The sequence below is a fragment of the Arachis duranensis genome, chromosome 1, assembly GCF_000817695.3.
Source record: "Arachis duranensis cultivar V14167 chromosome 1, aradu.V14167.gnm2.J7QH, whole genome shotgun sequence".
NCBI classification, from domain to species: domain Eukaryota; kingdom Viridiplantae; phylum Streptophyta; class Magnoliopsida; order Fabales; family Fabaceae; genus Arachis; species Arachis duranensis.
This window is the reverse complement of record NC_029772.3, coordinates 8,059,112-8,075,809: the sequence shown is the minus strand read 5'-3', so window position 1 is coordinate 8,075,809 and position 16,698 is coordinate 8,059,112. Positions and strand designations below refer to the sequence as shown.

Here is a 16,698-nt window from a genome sequence, read left to right as displayed (position 1 = left end):
ATTAGATGACTTTGTTTATCTAGTGAATATCTATTCTGATCCCTGATAATTTCGAAAGATTTCGAGGCTCTTGACAAAAAAATATTTTTTTCGGTCCTTGATATTTAATTTCGTGAGATTGATTAGTCTTTCTGTTAATGATCTCTCTTCACAACATATTTATGTGACATGTTAATTATTAATATATCTTCTATTTAATTTTTATAAGTAAAAATAATTTAAAATTCACTAATATTTTATTTTTACATAATAAATTTAACAAATGTATTTAAAAAAGATAACAAAAAATATAAAAAAAATTAAATGATCTTGACAATTATCTTTAAAAAATAATAAGACTCTCAATAAAAATTATCAATCTTGATTGATTTTTAATAGATAAATCAATAATTTAATATGTTATGTAGGTTTATTCTGTTAATAATAAAATATTAACAGAAACACTAATCAATTTTATAAAAATAAAGATTAAAAACAAAAAAAAATAAAAATCTCATTATTTTTTAAAATGGGTGTCAGGATCCGTTTAGAGATTCTTTGATTATGTGAAGGTAGATTTTTCAAAATTAATGCCATTAGCGTAAATAGAGGTGCATGTTGTATAAATTCTGCATATCTGTCTTCAAACCAAATCTAGTCTTGTGGTCAGTGGTCTTAGCCAATCTCTATATCTAGTTATTGGAAATGGGACCTACCTACATACCTTTATCCCAAACCCTTTTTCCATACCGCGTTTCGCCGTTTAACTACCTTTTGTTAACTACAGTCAACGTTATTCGTAATTAATGCATTAAACTAACCACAGTTTCCGTCATTCCATTTTCCTTAAGAGAAAGTTGATGCCTTTAAGGCTTTAAGTATCAAATTCAATTACTGGTAGGTTTTTTTAAAGATTGGTTTTAGGATATTTCAGGTTTTCATGGTGAAGGCTGTATTGGGCAGCTTTGATTTTTAGTGATATTCAGCTTTTTAAACATAAAGTTATTTTCTTTTTCTCTTTCTTTTTCTGGGTTTTGAAGGAAAAAATGTGGGGTAGGTGTTGGTGTTCTGGTGGTGCAGTTTTTGGATCTTTGAGGAAAAGGGTATCTTCAATTGTTAATATAAGTGATGGGTATGTAAAAAAGCTTGGTCCTTTTGATCCTTATTTGTTGGGTTTGAAGGGTGTGGTTCTGGGTGCTGTGGAAAGACGAGGGGCATCTTTATCGATTGTTGTTCTGAACCAGATCAAGGATAGAGGTATATCTTCTTCAAAATTGGTTAAATCTTCTGACCAGAGGTTCTTTTCCAACAGCAGCAGCAAAAATTCTTGTGGTGATGGTGATGATAACGGTGGTGTTACTGTTAGCAATGGTGGAACACAAGAATTCATATCATACTCTGAAGCAAAGAAGCTATTGAGATTGGTGAATGTGGAGACACTGAAGATGAGACTTGGAATGGAAGGGAAGGAAGTTATTCCTTACACTGAACTTCTCGAAGCGTGTGAGAGCACTGGTATTGCTAGGAGTAAAGAGGAAGCTATAGCATTCTCCAAGGTTCTTGATGAAGCTGGTGTTATTCTCCTTTTCAGAGATAAGGTGTATCTCCACCCTGATAAGGTTTGAATGACTCCCTCTTTTGTATTGTTTATGTTGTTGGGCCATAGTTAATACTTGTAATTTCAACACAAAAAGTAGTGAATTGTGTACCGAAACCAACCACGTATCCAATCTGGTAATGACTTTTTTAGTAACTATATGTTTGCCATAACAACAGAATTTGTGCTTGTGGGGCTCACTAAAACCATGACTAGATCTTATTCTATCTTCTCAACATAGCTGAATTAGATGCCCCTTATTGCTCTTTTTATCTTCTTTACTGTTAGGGGGTCCTCTATGTTTCTTGTGTTAACATCACCTTTTGAATAGGGAAATCGATGTTTTATGGTTTGGTTATGAATTCTGTGTGAATATGCATCCCAAAAGTTCGGATGTAGTAGGATCCATGTATGTATGTATCTGTAGAATTTTATGGTATATAACCCTTTCGAATTATCCATAGGCAAGTTGTGGTTGTGTGTGGAAAAATCCTCAAAAATGAGGAGAATTATAAAGTGGCAAAGTAAGGAGGTAATCATTCTTGAATTTGTAACTTTTATCCGGTGTGAGTCTTACTATCTTGATTTAAGGGTGATTAGATTTTCACTTTCTCACTTTTCCAACTTCTTCACTTTAAAGGAGTTTGATCTAGTGGTGTCAACCGAAACGATCACTATAACTAAGGTCAAATGGGACCGAATATGCCAGTTTAGCAGTAGAAGTAACATATGTCTGTGATGCTTTGGTCTTCAGAGCAATGTAAAATTCTTTGTGGTGTGTACCATCGCCTCCAATCTAATTGCAAGGGATCTACCTGGTCTGATACAAACTATGTATTGAGTTCAAGCAGTATTGTTTTTATTTTTCCTTTAATCGATAGAATCAATATTCTTTAAGATATGATACTGAAAAAGTTATGCATTTTAGAGTTTGTGAAAGTACCAGTGAATTGTATGCTTTAATTTGTGATGCTTTCTTAATTACAGATTCTTTTTCGGTTGTTTGGCTACTTTGCGCTTGTTTAGGTGGTGGATCTGGTTCGAAGGGCTGTTCCGCTAGCACTGACTGCAGACGACGATCCTGTGAGGGAGGAGATAAAGAAGCTGCAGGAGAAAAAAGAGGAAATCGATATTTTGGCCCACAAGCAGGTCCGGCGCATCCTTTGGTCCGGACTAGGATTTGGTGTAGTTACTGTTGGCTTATTCTTTCGGCTAACATTCTGGGAATTTTCCTGGGACGTAATGGAACCTATTGCCTTCTTTACAACGACAACAGGTTTAGTCATAGGTTATGCCTACTTTCTATTCACTTCAAGAGACCCAACTTACCAAGACTTAATGAAGAGGCTCTTCCTCTCAAGACAGAGGAAGCTTTTCAAGCGGTATAACTTCGACATTGAGAGATTCAAGGAGCTCCAGTGCAAGTGCAGAACACCATTAGATGCTAACACTGTTTTGAAGAATCGCATAGGGGTGCATCTTGATCTCGACGATGCTATACATAGAGATTGATATTGGAACACATTTTGTTTTGGGGAATATATAGTTTCAGTTAACTTTGTTTCCCTCTTGTTTTAACGTTGTTGGGAACAAGTTTAATATCTAACTATTGTAATGAACTAATGGCTCCTCGGCTATATACTTTATACACACATTTTCCTTCAATTTCTTAACCTTGAATGGGAAAAGATTGCTTTGTTTTTTAGTCCAGACAATGCTCAATATCTTTGAATACATGAATAGTTTTGAAACACTAGCAAATGGGTTTGAGAAGATGAATCAAACACCTTGAATAATTGGTTCAATCCAGGTTAGCAACTCAAGTTTCAAGGAAAGAAACAAGTTATTCTTTGATTACCACAAAGTATATAAATTGTCCAAATAGACTAGAAAATTGAGTTTGGTGGTTAAATTTTTAATCAGGAAATCTTCTTTTTCCCTTTTAAAATATAAGATTTTGGTAATGTTCAAATATTATTCTGTTGCAAATTTTAAAGCATCAAATGATGAATTTTCTGTACTCATCTGCCTCAAGAGCCATTTCTTCAAGGCTTCTGTCTTTCCTCTCTTTATCCACCTCAAGCTTTTCTTTCAACTCTTTCTCCTTTTTATTTATCTACACCATTCACAAACATCCAAAAAGAGAATAATAATAATCATTAAGGAAATGTTTTAGATGCACCAAGTTGAATAATGAGATAATGGCATCCATCATGTTTCAAATCTATACTGTTGGAATTTTTTAGTGCATGCTACATCAAGTTCAAATAGAAAAGTCATAGCATTGTTTAAACAACAAACTAAAGTCTCAGTATTAGAAGAATTAGCAGTATAAAACAGACAAAATAAGAGAAACAAAAGTAAATAAGAAGTTTGAATCTTACATCTTCATAAATGTCATCATTGTTCTCATAATCACGACTCATCCGAGGAAGGATATGGATATGAACATGAGGTACTGATTGACCTGCTTGTGGCCCATCCTAAGGTTCAGAAAAATATCATTTGGTTAGATTTTGCAAATTGTAGGATACAAGGAAGTTTTATTTCACACTTGGATAATGTTCAAGACATGGAAAACACTCTGTTTAAAGATTAGTGCTCTGCAGCGTGTACTATCCTATAGAGGCATGTTATGTTGACACACTGGAGAGGTGGTTAGGGCAACCAGATGCATCTACTATAGGCTATAAGTCCCGCCTCACGATGATTGTTAAGTCGAATACTTTTACTGACGTGACAATACAATGATAATGCATGATATAGGTGTACTTAGTAAACACACTTTGTTCAACTCTTACTTGGATACAAAATGTAAGTGATGATGCCTTATGATAGCTCTCAAGCTGCCTACCAACTTTCTGTGATATCATCCACAGATCAGTAATCTCTTCAGCAGTGAGATCAGCAACACGCTTAACTTCGCGCTTTGGACAGATCAGAACATGTATTAAATAGTGTTAAGTCAATCAAAATAATATGTGTTCCTAAGAGCCTTGAGGCTTTTACATTCAGCTAGTAACAATGTGAAAATCAAGCATTATGTAAGGTGTTGATGTTCTGGAATATTTAAAATTGCTAATTGGGGAAACTGTTTCTGGAAAAATTCTGGCTATGGAGAACAATTCTTTAAGATTTCTTAACAAAACAGTGCCACTATGTCAAATCTACTCAAAAGTCAAAACACTACTCCATTTCAAAGGATATGACCTGCAAAATGAAAAGACAAATCAATAACAAAGTGGTGTGTGTATATATATATATATATATATATTAAACATGGATGACATGATCATCAAAGAAGTGAGGACATGGAAGAGTTTATAGAAGTAGCATACCAGGCACAGCCGGACGAAGGTTGACAAAGGCGAAACACAGATCATTTGTATAGAACACTGAACTGTGATGGATCTTGTACGGTCCAAAATCATAGTATTCAGGAGCCATGATCTATACTTGGAAGAAAGAATGAAAAAAACAATGAAAAAGAATACAGATGATGTTTTTCATAATTCATTTTAGTTGTTTACTTACCTTATTGGAATTAGCAAGAGAGGACATAGTGATGCTTTACTTACCTTAATTCTTATGAAGAAGAATGGAGAGAATATTGTAAACTATGAAGTCTTTAGAAAAAGTATTTAAAAATGTGAGTGGTTACTGATTTGAGAATAGTTAATTGAGTCAACGTTGAATAACTTGTTAATTAAGCTTGTGTAAGAACATTGTTTTTAACAAAAAATAATTCATATAAAATATTTAATCATGCTGCACCTTAGAAAGACCATTAATGTATCGAGGGATTTTACAAAACTAAGTAAGCAAATGGTTTGGAATTCCAATCTGTTGACCGCAAATTGAAAACCCTTGTCTGGGACTAGATTTGTAAGTATTAAGAATATTTGGGAAAGAATATGGTAGGTAGAGAGTGATACATATTTATGCGGGAAAAAAAATGCTACATGCACAATTAAAACCAGTTACTATGTGTTTGTGTATAAATGCAATATATATTTTCGTATTTTAACATGTATTCTATACGAGTTACTAATTTAGGGACTAATTTTTTGTGTGTACATAGTATGGTTGTGCAAAAAATTACAAATAATGGGGCAATATTGCTTTTCAATCTCTTCTTATGATGATTGACACTTTTCTTTATAACAGTATTCCATGATGAACAAGGAGTGTTTATTTCAACGAAAGTGTTTATAACAAGATTATGTAAACAGAAACTCAAAAACTCAATTATGCATTCCATAACTGTCAAACTGGCATAGGCATCCATAAGGTTACTTGTATCATCATGCAATATATCAAATAAGAACATAAGTTAATTTGAGCCAAACCAAATCGTCAATTTCCCTAAAAAGAAAAACTATAGTCTTTTCAGCTAGAATTTGTGTGACTAATATATGGTCAATCAAGTCCAAGCTCATAAGAAGAGTTTTCTGTATTCATCTGCCTCTTGAGCCATCTCTTCAAAGCTTCTGTCTTTCCTCTCTTTGTCCAAATCAAGCTTTTCTTTCAATTCCTTCTCCTTCTCATCCATCTGAAACAAACACAAACGGCAAATAAGAATAAATATCAAATCAATCACGGTAATAAGAATGTGTAGGATAGTCACAAGAAGAGCGTATCATACTGCATCATATATCTCGTCGTTCTTCTCGAAATCGCCACCTCTTCGGGGAACAACATGAATGTGAACATGAGGTACTGTCTGTCCCGCTTGAGGTCCGTCCTATGGTCCAGGAAGATAATTCCGTTGGTTTTGTGAGATACGGTTAGCATATCATGCAGGAACATCCGAACATAATCCGAATAAGTAGGAAAATGTTGAATACAACACACAGCTCAAAATGGCAAAACTAACACTTATCCTTTAGCAATGAAGGTGGTGCGTCTTAGTATTTTATCATCTTATCAATAGTAAAATTTCTTAACATCAAATAATGAAGAGAACGGTTATTTTGAAATTTCACCATACTGTTCGCACGATAGCAAGAGTGTGTAATGAGAGTCACTAATAGCGAAGAGAAAATGGTGAACAATTTGAAAGAATGACATGGAGGAAAAAATAGGCCAGCAATCTCATTTCTGAATTCTTATCCAGTTAAATATAAAAGGTGAGAGCATAACCAAAGACAGCGATTGCAAACCAAAGTGCAAAAATATAACTGAATTAGCAATCTGAGAAATAAAAATATGTTCAAAAAATAAAAAAATATGTATTACTTGGATAGCAAATGTAAGTGACGAAGCCTTGTGGTAGCTCTCAAGCTGGTTCCCAATTTTTTGCGCAGTGAGCCACAAATCAGAAGTCTCCTCAGCAGTGAGATCAACAAAACGCTTTACTTCACGTTTCGGACAGATGAGCACATGTGAATACTGTTAAGTCAAACAAATTCAACACTAAACTAGACTTTCTAGTCAGCTGGAAATAACCTTTAGAACTTTACATTAAGTAAAACTTCCTTTCAAGAAAAATGCATAATCATTGAAACGCTTTAGCAAGTAACTATGAAGCAAAGGTATATGTCAAGTCTAGGTGTACTTCTAACATATTATTTATTTATTGATCTCGCTTAACATCTAAAGCACCACATCAAAGGTCCTCATAATCTTTTCAATAGTGTTGGCCACTCCTACTGGAATACGAAACAAGGATAAGAAGTAAGGAGGACTGCTGGAGAGGCATGTGTGAATGAGAATGGTACGACCACATAAAGAAAAATAGGCCCCTTTCCAAATTGGCAAACACTTAGAAATCTATTCAACAACAGGATCCCAAAAGGAAATAGATCTAGGACTACCACCTAGTAACCTACAGAAAACCTAGATAATCAAGAGGCCACTCCAAAACAAAACACCCAGCCATATATGCCAAACTAGAAAGGTCATGAGGCCAAGCTAAACCACTCTTCGACATACTGATCTTTAGACCAGAGCACAACAAGAAAAATTGAAAAATAGAGAGAACATTCACTCTATCTATCATTTTCCATACACAACATGGTGTCTAAGGTATGCCGAACACAAGTGGGTTAATGATTAACCAAATGGATATTCTAACAGTGAAATGCCCTTTATGTAGTGGTAACCATGTTAAAATAAATTGAAATAGACAATGACCTGTTATAAAGATGCTCCATAATTGCAGGATTTCAAAGTTTCTGTACATGTATGTCTTGCAGTGTTCATTGTGCAACCTAGGTTAACACAGCCTATTTTTGTTTTCCAATTGAGAAATTATTTCATGCTGAAGGTAAAGAAACTCTTTCTCTTAGCATGCTTTTCACCCCAAAAAGTTCTGCTTTTGAAACAAACCAGTGAAAAGCTATGAAATTTACCCATCCAATTTCAAATTCTGTTTCCATCTTGAACTACATTTTTCTTTTTTATCTTTTTTGGTTAAACAAAGAGTTCAGCCACACTGAAAGCGAACTATAGCACTAAAATGAACTTCACCAAAACACCAAACCAAACAATAGTAAACTAAGAAATAGATAAACAAAAAAGAAACAAGAACCATGCCTAGCCAGCAGTATCATATTACTATTATTGACAGCCAGAGAAAAGGATATGACCTGCAAAGGGAACACAACAATAAACTTCAAAATGAAGCCCCTTTAAAAAAAATCTGAGAGAATACAACAATGTCCCCAACAACATATAGCTAAAAAGATGATCCCTTTTAGGAGTTTTTCTTTTCTTTTTTTTCAGAAAGTAGTTAAAGGAGAACTGATGAAGGGACATGCAATGTAAGATGAGCTGAATTATTATAATTGAACAATAATGGGGAGAAAACAACAGTTTCCTAACAACATAGAAAAAAAATTTACTTTTTTTCTTTTTATGGATCACCAAAATGGGTCACTTTCCCAATTTATATTTTTTTCTAGCAAGAACAAATACGAGTGAGGTAAGTTATGGCTTATGAGTTACCAGGAAGAAGGGGACGGAGGTTGACCATGGCGTAAGAGAGATTTGTTGCGTAGAACACTTCGCTTTTGTGTATCTTGTAGGGTCCAAATTTCAACTCTTGTTTTTCTTCTTCCCCAGCCATCTGCAGAATTCATTCAATTTCCATTCAAAGAAAAATGAAAAAGTGTTGATTTGAACGAAAATGATAATGATTGTTGATGAGTGAGTTTAAATCACCTTAATGGAGCTGAACGATGAGATTCGTAGGGTTCGTAGTAGCGGCAATGTTGAAGAAGAAGAAGGAGGAGGAGGAGAGTGTAAGAAAAAGGAACGAGGGAAGTGAACACCGTACGGAAGCAGAACCTGCTTTAGCATTTCCACTTCCAAAGGAGGAAGCTTTTTTCTTCTAATTTCTAAACTTTAAATTTTCATGCTTTTGTTGAAAAATTATAATTTGATAACTAAAAAATTCCTAAAATTCTTTTGGTGAATATTTTTATTTCTTTAGATAATAGTTTTTACATTAAATTATTTGTGTATATAAAGAAATAATTTCATAATTTTAAAAGTTTTTAGAGATTTTTATATTTTTTTAATTGATAACAGATATTAATTTGATTTTTTTTTATCAAATTTAACGTAAAGATTATTCTATATCAAATAAATATTAGAAATTAATTTGATTATTAAAAATAAAATATTTAACTGAATCTTTTGAAAACTAATTCTATGTATTATTCTTTAAATAAAATGTAAAAACTATAATTTAAAGGATCATTTACATAAATAAAATGAAAGAGAGAAAGTGTTGCGCAAATACAATATTTTAAAAGATCAGACACAAATACAACAAACTCAATTATATGTAATATACGACACTCTAATCCAAAACTTGAAAATACGCATAATCCGTTACATCATGTCGTAGATTATGTTGAGAAGCTGAAATACATACCGCTACACCATATCCTGTAACGGTTTATAAACAGATGAATCCAAAGCATATTCCGTCAAACACTGTAGTGGATTATGAAAGAATTGACTTACTATATAAACCGCGATACCCTACAACAATTTTATAGCATTAGCCAACTCCTTTGTAATCCGTTATAGAATCTCGCAAAATACGATTTGAATTCATCTGTTCATAAACCACTATAGAACGTAACGGTTTACGTGTTTCAGGTTAACACTAAACTAATGCTACGTGGATAATAATTCTAATATATTTAACTTTTTGTATGAATCAAATCTAATAAATTAATAATAAAATTTAAAATAAAATTAATTAAATTAATTTTTATTATATTACACTAATTTAGTTAGATTTGGCTTAAAAAAATTTATATTTATAGCATTAATAATAATAATAATAATAATAATAATAATAATAATTTTGATGAAAAGAGAAAGGAAAAAAACAACTAAAGCAATTAAATATTAGAAAAGGGTGTTTAGGATTTAGAGATAACTAGATAAGGTTGTGTTTGATATCTTTAGAACTTGGTTCCACTGTCCTTTTGCCAGTTGCCATTCCTCTGAAAGGGGAGATTCATTCACTTCCTCACTCTCACTCTTCTCTATGCTTCTTTCTTCTATGTCTCAATAACCTCACTCTTCATCTCTAGAGACACCAAACAAGATTATCATCATTATGATGTTGGGTATGGCCACTTTAACTTTGGGTTCATCAACTGCATTGGTAGTTGCTAAGGCCCAACCTCACCATGCCACTATCAATGGCAACAAGTTGTTAGGAACCAGAAACCAAACCCTTCATATGCCTTTGCTTCCTTCTTCTTCAGCTAACCCAAAAAATTGCAACTTGTTCTTACCCTTAAACAAAAATTCAACTAGACCCTTTACCACTGCTGTTGCATCTGTTGATTCTGACCAGCTCAGTTCTTCTGATCCTCCCAGCAAGGTTCTATTTTGCTCAAGCCCCATTTTAGAATTTGTCTTCAATTTTTACATTTTGTTGCAGGTTCCTTTTTTTCTTCTTTTTCTTTTACTCAGTTGATTGAATGTTGATTGGTTAAGTCATTCATGTTACTTGTCTAATAAAAAGAACAAAACAAATTCTAGTGCTTGAATGCTGATTGGTTTGTTACATATTTTAATCCAAATAGTAGAGAGATTAGAAAAGTTTGATTTTTTAGGAACTATGGCCATGCTATGAGAATAAGACTTGTCCTGAAAGAAAAAGGTTTGTCCTTTGTTGATGATTTATATAAGCATGTGATTCATGTCACAATTTCTAATTTGAGGTCTTGTTTTTTATGGTAATTAGTTTATTTATTTTATGTTTTTGGATAATCTTTGCAGAATGAAGCCAACAAGTACTATTTTCTTGTTGCCAATGCAAAGTTTATGCTGGATGAGGAGGAGCATTTCAAAGAACAGTTATTCGAACGGCTCCGTCTCTTTGGAGAGCGAAACATAGAACAGGATTTCTGGCTTGTCATTGAGCCTAAGTTCTTGGACAAATTCCCGGATATCACCAAGAGGTTACGCAGACCTGCGGTTGCTCTTGTGTCGACCAATGGCCCCTGGATCACGTAAGAGCAACATTTGAGTTTTCAATTTTCCGTTTATTGATTCAACAATTACTCTTAGTAGTAGAATATATGAAATTCTAATGGCTCATTGATGCTTGGAATGGCTGTTATAAACAATGAAAGAGTGGAATTCTCCTGTGATCCTCCTTAGGATTCATGGAAAGTTTATGTTTGGGTGTTTCTTTTACAGTGCAAGCTGCCTTTATCAGAAGGAAGGCATTGCTTCCTTTCCCAAAAGATGAGGAAATCGTGCTTTGGCTTGGAATTCATTTTTTTTTCCATTGGCCTAGAAAATCAAATGGGTTGAAAATGTCTGTGTATGTGTTTTAGTCAAATGTTGAGTGTAGAAATAGACTTTTGTGTAGTAGGCATGAATTTCGACTAAACACTAGCATTGTTTAATCCATGTAGCCGAACCTACTTAGTAGGAGAAGGCTTGGTTGATTGTTTTTCCCTACTTTTGGTCTTAGGGTCAAACTGAAATGAGCTCGACCCTTTTGGATTAACAATGATGTCTGCGAAAAGAATTGCATGTTAAACAAAATTGCTTCAGTGTAAAAGCCAGATTTTCCATGTTTTAGACAAGTTGTAACTATGTATCCCGACATGTTCTAACAGATTCATGAAGTTAAGACTGGACCGAGTTTTAACAGAAAGTTTTGTAGCCGAGAGCCTGGAAGAAGCACTAGCCTCCAATCCTACTAATCTGGAGTTTGAGAAGCCTGAAAAATGGGTGGCGCCGTATCGCAAGTATGAGTTTGGATGGTGGGAGCCCTTTTTGCCTTTTGCACAGAAAGAGGTGACATCTTAAGATATTTTCTCGCTTTACTCCGGTACTTAGTGTTAGTAAATCTTTTTCTCTGAGGATTTTTGTTCATGTATAACTGGATGGTAGTTGAAGACTTGAAGTTGGTTAAATTCGCTTTAAATTTTGCAAGTGTATTTATATGAAATTGATGTGTTTCCTTTAGGATCTAGTTCTAGGAACTGTATTATCTTGCGTAAATGAGTAAATTATATATATTATTATAAATTCAGTGTTCTCTTTTGTAAGAAATGTATAATTCCTTCACCTTCCTTTAAATGCATACTTCTATCTTATGCTGATATGCTGTCCTATCACAACATCCAATACTCCTTCAGCTTAATCATTTTAAGGGTCTTGTGAACAAGTGTGCTAAGGGCACTCTTTAAGGATCAAAAGTGGAAGATTTTTTGTTGAGAAAGTAAGAAATTTTAGGGTGCATTTGGTATACGTTTTCATTATCTATTTTCAGGGTTTTGTGAAGAAAAAAGAGAAAACAATGAAAACAATAAAATCCTGTTTTTGCATCCTGATTTCGCTTTTTTCTTCGCCACATGACATTTGATGCATAAAGAAGTTAAAAAAAATAAAAAATAAAAAAAAACATCTTTTGGATCTTTAAAGCTTGTCTGCCATATTACATGATATACCTTTTCATTACTGAAAGTAAGTTCATAATCTGAAACATGCTGAAAATTTTCTCAATTATAGTGAAGTTATGCATCAAATTAAAGAAGAGGACACCACTAAGAACAATGTTTGTTATGCTGCATTTCTTAAAGGTTGTGGTGTGATCTTCTATTAAATTCTTCTTCCCTTCCATGTTCTGCATTATGCTTCTTCAACTATAATCTGCCATCAGTTATGGTCCACTTCGGAGCGGTTGTTAATTGCATTCTTCAACCATAGACCATAGTTTATGGTTCAGTTTCTTGGTGATCAGAAATATAGGCCTTTACTAGTTGTTACTAGCTGTGACATTCTCAATTTAAACCCTGCATTCTGAATTACAATTCAAAATTGGTCATTAGTTATTGTTCCAAAGATCTCATGACTTGTTCTCCAATCAAATACTATCATTTTTATCTCATGTAGAATCTTTCTTTTTTGGTTCCTGTTTTCATTTCCTTACTTTTAGTTTTAAGAGTTAAAAAGGTGACATTGTTGGAAATGAAAACAGAAACCAAATACACTCATGATTTATCATAAACCTCTCTATACATAAATTCTTTTGGTACATATATTGACACTTGATATCAGCATTTATGAACAAACTTAACTTGAGGGGTCTGCATGTTTGGCATAAATTATATCGATTTTCGTCGAGGTTAAACAAATTTACACTATATTTTTCTATTTGTAAAAGTATATACAGAAATTGAAGTTATATGACATCTTATTTTTTACCTCTTATTCTGGACTAATACACCCCTCATGTAAGTGTTGGGAGTATCCAAAGTACTTTTTCATTAACTCTGCATATTTAATATTCAATTCAAGCATTGCTTTGCGAATAAGAATGTCAACAATGTCTTCAGTTCTTTCATATGCTGCTGGAACTATCAGCAACATCACTGTCCCTACACAAAAATAAAAACAAAGACAAAGAAAAAAGATAAGCAGAGATTATTGCTGATATACTGATAGAGTAACTTGCATATCAAAAGGAATCATAAGAGAACAATGGTGATTTGAAATAACATTATTTGGATACTCATGAATCCATGATGTCAATAAATGTAGTGCTTACCAATGTAGAGGAGAGTTGGAGCACTTAAGAAACTATCAACAATGGAGATAGCTCCCAATGTCACTGTAACCTGCAAATTACTTTCTTGTCAAAGAAGATACCGAGTGACATTCCGGCATCAGAAAATTCTTTATTGTACTTGCAACCAATAAGAGAATGTTGTTTAAGATAAAAGTTTAAATCAGCATTAACATGTCTTAAAATGTCATTAGCATGACAGAAAAAATAATAACAGTAAGGAAAGCTTAAAAGGGTGATGAAAGAAAGAGACCAATAGAAATGTCTTCAAATCATGTCCAGAAGCTAGGAGTCCAAATGTTGTGAGTAATTGGTTAAGTAGGTGTGTGATTGAAATAGCAGTATGAACAACCAACCCTTCTGGTAGGATGAAGCTTGATGATCTAGGTGATGATCTGTATTGAAAAATAAACTAACATTATCACTTAGTGTAGTTTTATGATCTAACAAAATGTGCAGAAGAAAGCAAACCTGATGAATTACCTAAACAATGTTCTACTGAAATCTGATCATATTTAAGAGCAAGTATAATAATTTTTTCAAAATAAGATATATTAAAAGAGAATAATTATTTTAAAACAAGAACTAAAATTGGTTTAGATTGAGAAATCTTTAGCTAAATAGAACAGTTGAATATATATTGATAAGATTGAATGAAACTTACATGTTGATGAAGGAGGTTAAGTGTGACCAAAGAAAGAGCATTGCCAATAGGAGTATAAGAGAGTCGCAAGTGAAACTAAGCAAGGTGTAATCCATCTTCACATAGAATAACAACAACAAAGTTACACCAACAATAACACTTGTTGAGATACTCTTCTTTCTCCATAGTATAACATCAGCAACTAAAAACACAAAAGCACAAGGTTGTCATTCATTTCATCACAATTTCAACAATAAAAACAAATTCAAAACTAGCAAATGAGTTAAACTCCAAAGTGATTTTTGAGATTGGCTGTGTACATTAAAGTAGTTCTCGAAATCCCAATTGCATCAGTTACGTCTCTAAGATTGGCATAAGTGCAACATATTAATCCCTTAGTCCCTTTTCCATCAAGTAACTCGTCACGCAGTTAAAGACTAACGTGGTATACTTTTGCTGATTTTAAGGACATAATTAGTACAATTGGAATCTCAATGACTATTTTAATACACGCAGCCAATACGAGGGACCACTTTAGAGTTTAATTCCTAAAAAACATACCGTAATAAATTATGATACGAATAATAATAAAGAGTCTAACAAGAAAATTAGTAACAAGTACTATATGATCTTAATCTAAGATGAGAAGCTGTTCTATTTGTTCTTATACTCTAAGAGAGAGTTCTATTAGATTCAATGCAAAGAAGCACAAGAGAATATACCTTTTCCGGAGCCTAGAATGACATGGAGTGGCCGTTTCCGGCCGAAGAAACGTCTCCTAGAGGCCGAGAGCAACACGTAGTGCTCGAAATCAGAGTCGAATTCCGAGTCATGATTGATATCATCATTATAATCTCTGCTACCAAGAAAATCTCTATCTGCAATATCCATGAAATCCGTTTCTTGAACCATAATTTATCCTCCTTTATTTGTTCTCCTATGTACCTTAGATCTCTCCTCCAATGTTACAAAGAAATACAGCAAAACCTGTAAAGAAAAGTATATAAATAAATAAATGACATCACCTATGAAAACAACATAGAATAGGTTAATAACAATATGTATATGTATATGCACATTGCATAACAAAGATAATCAAATCATAATGGTATCATATGCATAAACATTAATAAATTTGCTGGGTTGAATGATGAAGGGTAGAGAAGAATAGAGATTAACATTATTAACAATTTAGTAGTTTGGTGATATTTTGGATCATTCAATGGGAGAGATCTCTGCCTTGTAGATCAGCAAAAAGCAACAAATCTCAGGAAAACTGAGCTTGAACCCTCAATGTTGTCACGTAAGCAACTATGATTTTGATGAAATTAACATACTTGAAATTGGTTATAGTAGTAAAATGACATAGATTTGTGTAACTGATCAAAGAAAATTTTGTACTTATCCTCAAACATTTAACATTTTCTATCATATTACAATTTTTTAAGGTGGTATATGCTTAACTTATTTCTTTGTATTATGGATTAGAATTCTTATTTTTTCCATTTTATATTCTTTAAGTTTAAATGTTAATGCTATTATCTTTATAATAAGTGTGGTTAAACTATAAAACATATTTTATTATCTTCCTTTATTCACTTTTACTTAACTTTACTATATAAATCACATTACACCCGTTATTCTCTTCTATTTTTCCTATTTTCAATTATAATCACATTGTTCTCATTAGTTTGACACAGGCATGTGTCTATATATAAATGTTATTTGTCAACCACATCTCCTTTTTTTTTTACGATTTAATTTGCATTCTTTTTCATAATTTGTTATAATGGTGGTTATTAGTCCTATAACTACTTTAAACTGAAAATTTTTATGCAGTGTCAAGATTCATAACAAATAGTAAAATTAAAAAATTAGATAATTAAAACTTCTAAAAATATTAAGCCATTTATACTTGCGTTGCATGTGATACTTCTCTTTTGCACTATTTACATATAGCATGTATAAGTCGCTTTATATATCTTCATAATCTACTTTTAAAATTTATCTTTTCCTTTATTTTAAGAGTTTAATTTTAATGTATTAACGTATAAAATATTTCAGTCTGTACAATCATTTTATTTTTTTGGATAACCATATACACAGTTAATATAAAAAGTAATTATTTTTACTGATATAATATTATATAATTATTAAATACATGTGAAACTATTTTACACTGACAGCGCATCAAAATTAAATAAATAAAAAAGATAAAGAAAAATAAAGAAATATACATAAGAATATAGTCCTAAAAATACTAGTCACCACTCTCATGTCAATGCATCATAGGCACATGTCAATTTAATTTTCAAAAGAATTTGGAAATTAATTTTCCGATTACTAAATTGATATTCTACGTATCAAAACCTTTTAATATCAATACAGTACGCAGTAGTCCGTAGAGCTGCAACCACAATC

General features: G+C 32.7%; 5 protein-coding genes across 6 annotated transcripts; 2 read left to right on the top strand and 3 right to left on the bottom strand.

Moving 5' to 3' along the window:
• Positions 1-780: 780 nt before the first annotated feature.
• Positions 781-3,285, top strand: LOC107474253 (calcium uniporter protein 5, mitochondrial). Its single transcript, XM_016093857.3, has 2 exons — positions 781-1,598; positions 2,603-3,285. The coding sequence occupies exons 1-2, from the start codon at positions 1,026-1,028 to the stop codon at positions 3,086-3,088; spliced, it is 1,059 nt and encodes a 352-aa protein (XP_015949343.1). The 5' UTR covers positions 781-1,025; the 3' UTR covers positions 3,089-3,285.
• A 52-nt stretch (positions 3,286-3,337) lies between these two features.
• LOC107474258 (bifunctional bis(5'-adenosyl)-triphosphatase/adenylylsulfatase FHIT) lies at positions 3,338-5,240 on the bottom strand. 2 transcript variants are annotated; one of them, XM_016093871.3, is made up of 5 exons: positions 5,155-5,240; positions 4,913-5,026; positions 4,378-4,524; positions 3,961-4,059; positions 3,338-3,692 (listed from the first exon to the last, which is right to left on the bottom strand). In XM_016093871.3, the coding sequence occupies exons 2-5, from the start codon at positions 5,021-5,023 to the stop codon at positions 3,576-3,578; spliced, it is 474 nt and encodes a 157-aa protein (XP_015949357.1). In that variant the 5' UTR covers positions 5,024-5,026; positions 5,155-5,240; the 3' UTR covers positions 3,338-3,575. The 2 variants fall into 2 exon arrangements, with proteins under 2 accessions (XP_015949357.1, XP_015949351.1); XM_016093865.3 differs by having other exon boundaries at positions 5,111-5,180.
• Positions 5,241-5,796: 556 nt separating this feature from the next.
• Positions 5,797-8,913, bottom strand: LOC107474236 (bifunctional bis(5'-adenosyl)-triphosphatase/adenylylsulfatase FHIT). Its single transcript, XM_016093839.3, has 5 exons — positions 8,741-8,913; positions 8,523-8,645; positions 6,815-6,961; positions 6,222-6,320; positions 5,797-6,128 (listed from the first exon to the last, which is right to left on the bottom strand). Exons 1-5 carry the CDS (start codon positions 8,876-8,878, stop codon positions 6,012-6,014), a joined length of 624 nt encoding a protein of 207 aa, XP_015949325.1. The 5' UTR covers positions 8,879-8,913; the 3' UTR covers positions 5,797-6,011.
• Positions 8,914-9,989: 1,076 nt separating this feature from the next.
• Positions 9,990-12,168, top strand: LOC107474227 (uncharacterized). Its single transcript, XM_016093828.3, has 3 exons — positions 9,990-10,427; positions 10,829-11,061; positions 11,680-12,168. Exons 1-3 carry the CDS (start codon positions 10,158-10,160, stop codon positions 11,870-11,872), a joined length of 696 nt encoding a protein of 231 aa, XP_015949314.1. The 5' UTR covers positions 9,990-10,157; the 3' UTR covers positions 11,873-12,168.
• A 1,108-nt stretch (positions 12,169-13,276) lies between these two features.
• Positions 13,277-15,189, bottom strand: LOC127747468 (reticulon-like protein B1). Its single transcript, XM_052261388.1, has 5 exons — positions 15,000-15,189; positions 14,299-14,479; positions 13,888-14,029; positions 13,617-13,686; positions 13,277-13,446 (listed from the first exon to the last, which is right to left on the bottom strand). The coding sequence occupies exons 1-5, from the start codon at positions 15,187-15,189 to the stop codon at positions 13,277-13,279; spliced, it is 753 nt and encodes a 250-aa protein (XP_052117348.1).
• Between the last annotated feature and the right edge of the window lie 1,509 nt (positions 15,190-16,698).